General features: G+C 42.7%; 1 protein-coding gene across 1 annotated transcript; it reads right to left on the bottom strand.

The window, feature by feature from the left end:
• Nucleotides 1-3323: 3323 nt before the first annotated feature.
• Nucleotides 3324-5920, bottom strand: LOC126560899 (mitotic spindle assembly checkpoint protein MAD1). Its single transcript, XM_050216848.1, has 5 exons — nt 5809-5920; nt 5559-5740; nt 4388-5477; nt 4172-4318; nt 3324-4099 (listed from the first exon to the last, which is right to left on the bottom strand). The coding sequence occupies exons 1-5, from the start codon at nt 5918-5920 to the stop codon at nt 3324-3326; spliced, it is 2307 nt and encodes a 768-aa protein (XP_050072805.1).
• Between the last annotated feature and the right edge of the window lie 3324 nt (nt 5921-9244).

Here is a 9244-nt window from a genome sequence, read left to right as displayed (position 1 = left end):
AAAACGAGGGAGAGAGAGAGTGAAAAAAAAACAATAGATAACCAATTACGTTGTACAAACTGTCTGTACATGAATGTAACAACACTTACACTATACACCACACCAAAATATCTGTTACAAACAACTGGGCACAAAAGGAAGCAGGATGAGAAAAGTGAAGAAGAATAGTTAAATTTGATCTTTAAAAAAAACGATAGAAAATGAAGAAAAGAACTTCCCGCCATTTTCTTTGCTATTGCGTGCTTGGCTTTTCTACTTTGTTTACTGTTCTGTTTTCTTTACCGTTTTTTTTTTTGTTGTTTTGTTGCATCTTCCAGTGTCTGTGCTTTGAAGCATGGTTAAACTTCTATTTCCAGTTGTTTGTTGCTATTTTTTCTTCTATACCTCCTCTACGCGTGTTTCTCTTCTAACATACATGTTGTTTTATTTGTGTCTCTTTGTGTTTCCTTTCTTTTCTATTTTCTAGATATAAACTTAAAACTGCCAAACTGTTGTCTTAAGAAAAGTGATTTGTAAAAAAAACGGTATTGGCTGGCACAATCTCTGTCTCTTTCTCTCTCTCCCAATTGTAAGCAATGCGAAAGTCTACCGAACGGGAACGTTATTGAAGTTTTGAAAATTTTCTTTTCTTTTAGCATTTAAATCAAACTCCTGAACTAGCAAAACAAAAATTTAGAACGAAACAAAAATGTTACTGTTTTCGCGAATTTCACAAGGCAATGAGTCGAAGGTGAGGCAATTACATTTACGTGTCTTATTAACAAAAAAAAAGGAAAAAAAACCAACACGCATTGAAAAATACAACAGCAAAGTATATATTAGCAAAATTACACGTGCTCACGGCAAGGAAGAAAAAAGGGATACGTGGATGGCCATTCTTGAGAGCACATTACTGAACAGAATGAGCTAATACAAAATTAGTTTGCTCTATCGCGATCTTCTGAATCTCTCTCTCACTCTCTTTCGACTTAGTTGGTAATTGGCGATTTGAGGAGGATAATTGAGACGCAAACAAACAAATAAACACCCACACGCGCACCCCGATAAGCTTTCGTGTGCCGGAAAGTTTCGTGGAAACCGATCTGTTGATACTGATTGCTTTAAACATACATTGTTAGCCTGTTATATCATCATGCTTCAAGGGAGTTTGGTGCTTTGTTAAATACTGCTACTACTTGTTCGCGTACGAATTACAGTCTTTACCAATCGTTAATTGCGCAAACGCTAGGAAAGGTGGTGAAGAAAGTATCAGTAAAATCGAAAAGCAGAAGCCAATTTAATATTTCTCACAAATGGAGAGATGGACAGAGTTATACTTTCTTTACTTTTTTCTATTTTTAAGACAAGAATGTTCAACGACTATTTTAAGCAAGGAGAGAAGATTTTAATTATTAGTTTCGCTACGAAAGTTTAATGAAAACCGGAAAGGTGATAAAATTCTTAATTCGTGACAATTTAACGTGTTAGTAAAGGAGCAGACTCCCTCTGGCTTTGTTTGACATAATCGCAACAGCTCACAATATGTAATTTTTCTTTGATTCCCACCATCCAGTAGACCAGGTATGACAAACTCATTTTTCATTGACGAGCGCCACCTAAAGCGATCGAGGTCCTCAGGTCTCCTGTTTGGCATACCTGAAGAAGTAAACCATCAGCAGCTTTCATCCACAAGGACATTTGATTTCTATATTATCAAATTATGTGTTGTAACGGCTTGTAACGGCTTTGTTGTTAATTATAATCAAAGATTTGATCTACCAGTAAATAGTTACGAATGAAGTAATTAAGAGCTGTGGTAGTAGAGATTTGCAACTTTATGGAAGTTGGTTTGCGCTGCTAAACTATTCATGTTTAAATGTTCCAAAGGACTGTAAGAATGTGCAAAAAGAATCTGATACAATACAAAAAATGATAATCAAACGGAGAAGAATTAGTAAAAATGATCGCGTGTGAAAGAATACGGAAAAAGAACAGATTCACACAACAAAGTTCTATATACATAATTAGAAGGTGGTATATACGCACGCACACACGAATATATAAAAAAGTATTAATATTTGACGGAACGCTCTATCCTACACATATATTTACATACAATCCTCTTACATTGAAAAGACGCATTTGTCCGATGTTTTTTTTCCTCTCGAAAATCTTTCTCTTCGTACAAAGAGCAGCAAAGGGAAAGGGAGAGAGAGAGAGAGAGAGAGAGAGAGAGAGAGAGAGAGAGAGAGTACTTCCCCACACGAGAAGTCCAAGTGTACAGCAGCAGAGTTGTGACAGAAATAATGGACCTTATATCCCGGATTAGCAACAATCTCTCAACCCTCACACTAAATAGAACCGATCACTACTGTATGCGTAAATTATGCACATTCTTCGAATGCACCGCCGCCCATTTTAAACAGACAAGTTATACCAAAAAAATTAAAACGAAAAACATCACACATGACACTACTTCACCAAAAGCTTAGGTAAGTGCAGCAAATGCATGGTTAAGGATAGGAAAATGGCCGACCGCATTTGGTAAGAGTATATTAGAAAACAAAACCACCCAATTCTAAACAAGATTGAAGTAACGAATGAAGAAAGGAAAGTAGGAACGAAAGAACGATCGTACTCTAAGTCAAGAAATTGCGTTTTTGTAGGTTTAATTTTTTTTAAGTTAGCTGAGGTTTTGTTTTGTCTGTATTGATTTCACTTAGAATATTAACACCATCACCCAATACTACAACTATTTAAACTAATTTTGCTTTCGATTCCGATTTTCGTACATCATTGGATATTTTTGGTAGGAATAACAGCAAAGATATATTCCAAAAAGGCATAAAACATTTAAAAAAAAAACAATGCTCAAACAGGGGATGAAAAATTTGGAAAGCAAACATTTTCTTTCTCTTTTTTTCGCTCCCAATTCTTCTCGGAAACAGTACAATTTTTCCTTTCCGAAATCAGTTTAACCAATGCTCGAAATCAAAGTCCCTGAGCCTCCTCAGAAAATAAACGCTGTAAAACTGTAATTCTCTGAACAAACGGATTTTCCTTTCTTTCGGGAGCATTAAAAACAAGTTTCCTCGCGTTTGAAACAATACTGTGGGATTGTTTTAAACAACCGGACAATTGTTTGAACGCTTCTGTTAAGTATTATAAAATCCGAAAACGTACCTTTCGTAGCTCTTCTTCTGCCTCGGGCGTTTGTTTTATTTTTCGTTAATGTATGATTTGCGTGTTAAGTATGCGAATCACAATATTCACATCCGGAACCACAAACACACTTCCGATACCTTTCATGTAACATTTACACAACCAACAGCTTCAGCTACGCTTCACTCCGATCCATCACCGTACTCAACCATCATTGCCGAGGCAGTGTTGGTGGTTCGATTGAACAGTTCCAGCGTTAGCGAGCTCAAAAACACCGGTACCGAGTTGTGCGTTTTGAACTGCGTTTCGACCAGCTCCCGCAACGATGCGGCATAGTCCGATTCGAGCAGCGTCAGCATGCTACCGTCCTGGGACAGCGCAAAGTTAAGATACTCGTCCGGGCTTTCGGCGTATTGGCTGCGTAGCTGGAAGTAGCTACCGCTGATCCGATCAATCTTGAACCCGAACAGCAGATTCACCACCGTGCGAAAGTCTTCCGACGATTGCTGGAACAGCTCCTTGCGCTGGTCGTACTTGGCCTGCAGCTCGGACAGCTGCATCCGCAAATCGACCGATTCCTTAATCTTGGCGGTGATGTTGCCGGTTTCGTCCGTGTTGTGCAGACACTCTGTCAGGTCGTGGTTCGTTTCCTGGAGCCGCTGAATGTGAAGCTTGAGTCGTTCGATTTCGGCCATCAGCTTTAGCTTGCAGGCATGCTCGGCCTGTATGTCTTCCGCTGCGGGACTGAAGATGTACCGTAAGCACTTACTTTGATTTGTGCTCGTCGTCGGCGCCGTGGTCGTCATTGTTGGCGCACGCTTAATATCCGCACGGAGAGTCATGTTGTGGACCTCGACCTCGAGCTCCGCCTTGCGCCGCTTGAGCTGTTCATTTTCCGTGCGAAGATCGTCGATCTCTTTGCGCAGCTTCTCGTACTGTTCGGAGGTAAGCACAAAACCTGGGGAGCAGGCAAAGAAAGAGGATGAATTGGAAAAAGTCGTTCAAGTGCTCGAGAACAAGATATACTTACTTATATCGGGCATCACTTTGTTGGCCTGCAGTTCAGCCTCCTGCCTTTGGCACAGTTCCTTATACCCGGTCAGCGTTTTTTCCAGCATGTCGGTACGTGCCCTGAGCTGCTTCTTGTCACCATCGCTGCCCACGACGGAATGACTGACTATGGGAAGGAAGGAAAACAATCAGTAAACCGGTATGCTCGTCACCAACGGGCTTTACTCTCACTCACTCGTCAGATCATTCTCGTACGATTCGAGCAGCTGCTTCAGATAGTCCCGCTCACCGGTAACCAGATTCAGCTTCTTCTGTGCCCGATGGATGATGTTCTGCAAACCTTCCTGCGCCCGCTTGTAATCCGCCAACCGACCGTTCAGCTTTGCGTTCTCCGACTGTAGCTCCTCGATGCGTGTCTGGACGTGATTTTTCTCCGTCTGGGCGGACGATTGTTCGCTGGTCAGCACCAGATCCTTCTGCAAGATTTGTTCGATGTGGGTCCGCATCGACATCGGACTAACCATACCTCCCTTGGGCGAATAGTCCTTCCCAAGTTGACGCCACTCGGCCAACTCTCGCTCAATCTCCTTCACACGCACCTCAAGCGAAGCTGTTTCCGCTTCCTTCTGTTCGAACTGATCAAGCCGTGTCTGAAGACTGCTAACCTGCTCCTCCAGCAGCAGCTTGTTTTTGATCAAATCCTGCAAGTTTCTCAACTGTTCCGTCAGCCGGATGTTTTCCTTCTGCAACTCGTTCACGTTCGCGATCCGTTCAGAAGATACCTGCTTCAGACTGCGCCAGTCCTCGTAGCTACCGACCTCGTACTCGAGCGTTTTTACCCGCGATTCCGCTTCCGACAGACGGAGTTGTGTGTTCTCCAGTTCGCGCTTCGTCTGATCGTACGCATCCGCTTTGCTTTGAAGCGTATCGTTCAGTTCACGCGTCGTGTCGAGCTCGTCCTGTGCCAACGACAACTGCTGCTCGAGATCCGTTACCTGGCTGGAAAGGTCGCGAATTTCCATATTAAGCTCGTGTGTGTCCGTGTGGTACTTTTCCTCCATCTTTTGCAGCGTCTGGCGAAGCTCAAACTGGCGACTGTCGGTCACTTGCTTCAGCTGTTGGTACTGGTTGCGCGTTTTCGTTAGATCCGTCTTTGCGACGTGCTCCCGTTTGCGTATAATCTGCAGATGTTTCTCCAGATCGGCTACCTTCTGGCCGCTGAATGCTAGCTCTTCCTCCAGCGACGATATCTTGTGCTGGTTGCGTAGTTGCGTCGTTGCCATTTCCGTGTTTAGATGTTCGATTTCTTTCTTCAGAAACGTTACCTACAATGGGAAGAGCAAATGGGATGTGTAAACAATGTGGTCGATGGCTTCTCCGAGGTACACTGGCAGTGTTACGCTTACCCTTGATCGAGCCTCTATCAAATCTGCCTTCATACGGCGCGTTTCCCACGGACTTTGAGCAATCAGTGTCGAGTTGTAGCCGGCCGCGTTAGACGTGAACGAATCTGCGCTTGCATTGCCTTCGTGCATTGTATCATTTGTACCGTCACATGCCGAACCGGAAATACGGCGTTTCTTTCGATCTGTAATGAAAACAATGAACCACATCAAATAGAAAACGCGTTGTTTACACTAACACGACAATACTTACTCAGCTCGAATGAAACATTATTCTCAAAGCTAAGCCGGCTAGCACCCGTTGAACTCATCCCGTGTATACCCAGCGTTTCATCACATCCCTCACCATCCATCAATGTTTCCATTGCTATCTTTCTTCTTTCTTGTCGGGAAATTCTACAATGCCCTTTGCACGGTACTGGTTAGCGATTTGAGCCCGCTTGTTTCCTCACTAAGTTTTACACCTACACTCTGTCCCCGGTGGGATAGATTTATTCTTTCGACAATTTACGGAATTGAAGCGCGTAAACTTTGGAATCGGCGAACGCACTCGCCTTCGTTAAAAAATGCATATTTTGGCCAAAAAGCTTCGTTCAAATGTGACCGATCGTTTGACAGCCGCGTTGAAAGGTGTGCGGTATTTTGACATTATCTTGAACTTTCCTACATTGCCACTAGATGTCGCTTCGTTCGTCGAAATTTGAATATCAGGGGTGAGGAACGGAAACAAACGGTTGAAATGGGTTTTTTTTTTTTTCAAAATAACTATAATAAATTGAAACAATTTCAATTATTCGAATCGAAAATACAACCGATTATGCCCGGAATAAGGTTTCCATACGGTGTTGAATGGCATTGAACACCAAATTTTCAGATTTTTGTAGAGTTTGCATAGCATATGGTTACTGTTTTAGACAGAACAAATAGGTATGTAATTGGACACTTTTAATTACACTTCAAAGAATGAGTTATAAGATACAATATTTGAAATAATACATCCAAAAGTCACATGCATAAGCAAACCAAAAAATTGCAACAATCCATCCCTTAAAAATCCATCAGATGTACTGTACTCAATAGGGACTGTTGCAACTTAATGATCAGAATGATCCCACAGCTGCCACCTGTTAATGGATGGGTGAAAGCATTTAACACCTAATCCGAATGGTTAACAGAAATTTCCACAACTCTCAACCTTCGTCCCCCACTGATACATTTCCCAACAACCGGACAAAGTGAGCAATGTCCCTAACGAAATCCCGAATGCGCAGTCAATTGTCGAAAAGTACAGAGCAAGAACTCCGCTCAGTACTTCTCATCACCATCGTACCACTCGTGAATTCCACTAGCCAGGTACCCAGCGAATGTAAATGTATATTAAAATGCTGATAGTAATCCGATTTGAAATTTAATTTTCGATAAGCCAAAGCAAAGGGTCCTCACTTCCTCGTGCCATCAGGCGGGATGGATATACCCTTCGTACTGACTACCCTCTAGCACGTTTGGACGGGAGTCAACCAGATTTTCTGCTCCCTTCGATGGACCACATTATACATTTAGCGAGCTTGCTGCATGCGAAGAAGTACAATGCGTTACATAGAAGACTCTCATCTCATCATCATCATCGGAGGGCAAACAATCGAACGGGCCCAGCAGTTGGAATTACTCGATTGCTTCTGCTGCTGCTACTACCCAAAGCATGAGCGCTCGCAGAGCTGGAAAATATTCTTGACATCCTCCTTCTCCTCCTAGACGGCCACGCACTGCGATAACAAAAAAGTAATCCGTTCCGTAGAGCGGCAAACATCCGAACAGCAATTTCGACGTTTCGAGTATCCGATAAGGAGCCTCGGTTAAGGACGGAGCGGACCAAAATGAGAGAAAAACAAAATGGACAAGAAGGATCCAAATCCAAAGCCGGGGAACCAATAGTACTACGCGAGTGAAGAGCAAAAATGTAAGATAATCCACGAGTTCACAGGGTAAGGCAAACGCGAAAGAATGGCGGTAGACGGGCGCGGAGAGACTAAAAAGTGGCCAATTAGTAAAAATGCAAAACTCGTTTAAGCAAAACTGTGACCAACCGAGGGATGGGTGGGTGAGGACCAAGGTTAAAGCCAGATTGGAAAGTGGGGATAAGGTTTTTCTTGTCTTTTTCAAAGTTTTACCCTGAACGATTCTGGCCTTACTTCCACCGTGGAAGCTAAATTAATCGCCTTTAATTGAATCGTTCGATTGTTGACCTCTGGTGTGAAAATATGATTCCTTTTTTATAAAAGGCAGTGAGACTGGATTATTTTGTAGATAATGATAGGTAGCTTGGTGGTCTATGTCCTGTATTCGGAAATAAATTTGATGCCATAATTATCGTATTATCACTACTCAACTACAGGAGGTCCTAATCAATCTTGAGGGTGGTATAATGTTATGGAATTCTCTAATCGGCTCACTGGCTTATTGATAAGGTTCAGCTACTGGTTCCCATCCGATCCGTCCAAGGAGTATCGTCTGAGGGACCTTACCCCAAAGAAATCTTGTGATGTGTATATTTTAATTGCATAAAAGCATGAAAATATGTTTATAAAACTATCCCCCTTATACTTCACCAAAGGGCCGAGGAAAAATATGAAATTATGTTTCAATTAGTTGTGATGCTTCCACAATCAGGCCACGGCCAGCACAAACCCCATCCCCATTAACCATAGTTTAAAGATCACTCACTCAATCACTCTACCATTATGCGCCTACTCTGGCCTTGACACTTCTGATCCTCTAATGGTCGGTTCCTGGAAAATTCTCCTTACCATTAGCAGAGCATCGCTTCAAGCAGAACAACCCACCAAAAGCCATCACCCACCCAGCAGAGAGACCTACCGAGTTGCAATTCTCGGATGGCATTCGTACATTAAAAGCCACATTTGCCAGCTAGCATAGGCTAACGGAGAAAAAAGTACATTTTCATGATTTACGCGCCTTGCTTTTACTACTTCTAATACTACTACTGGCGTACTTCGCGCCCAGCAGCGACCGAGGAGTTGAAGTTGCCGATGGCTCCAGAACAAAAACCCCTTTGGGATGACCGTCGGTGTACTAAAGCGAACCGTTTGTATTGCATATTCTTACGCTAAAATTGTCGTAATTTGCCAGGTTGGTTGAAGTCTCTTTGCCCGTTAAAATCATTGGTGGACATTAATCACACGCTGCGAGCGGTACACGGGCCCCCGGGTGTTCCCTTTCTTTTCCGGCATGTATTCCGACCATTTGGACCAAGCGTTAAGACAAAACAGACCGCGCACTGTTTATCATTTACGCCGTAAAAGTAAATGTCTTGTTTGGAAGCGTCACTTGATTTTCTGTTTTGCCATCCCACAGCATCAAACAGCGGGAAAAAGATACATTGCGTTTAACAACCCGTAAAAGAGAACTCACTTGGAGTTTTTTTTTGTTTTCACCTTCTACCGAGGGAAGGGAGGTTTTGTGCTATAAAATATTGCAAAGAAAAACAGTTCAAGAAGCGTTCGTTTTCTGTTTTGATTGCGGGAAAGGGTTTTTTATGCAATCTCCCCCCGTTGAACAGACTTAACTCGTCCCAGCTCTTAGAATGGTACCGAATTTTACATCATGTTACTCTTTAGCTTGCCGATTCAGTGTCGTCGGTGTGCCGCTGTGTGCCCAAATAATCCTCTTTT

The sequence above is a fragment of the Anopheles maculipalpis genome, chromosome 3RL (assembly GCF_943734695.1).
Source record: "Anopheles maculipalpis chromosome 3RL, idAnoMacuDA_375_x, whole genome shotgun sequence".
Lineage (NCBI taxonomy): Eukaryota > Metazoa > Arthropoda > Insecta > Diptera > Culicidae > Anopheles > Anopheles maculipalpis.
This window is presented reverse-complemented; position numbering and strand designations above follow the sequence as displayed.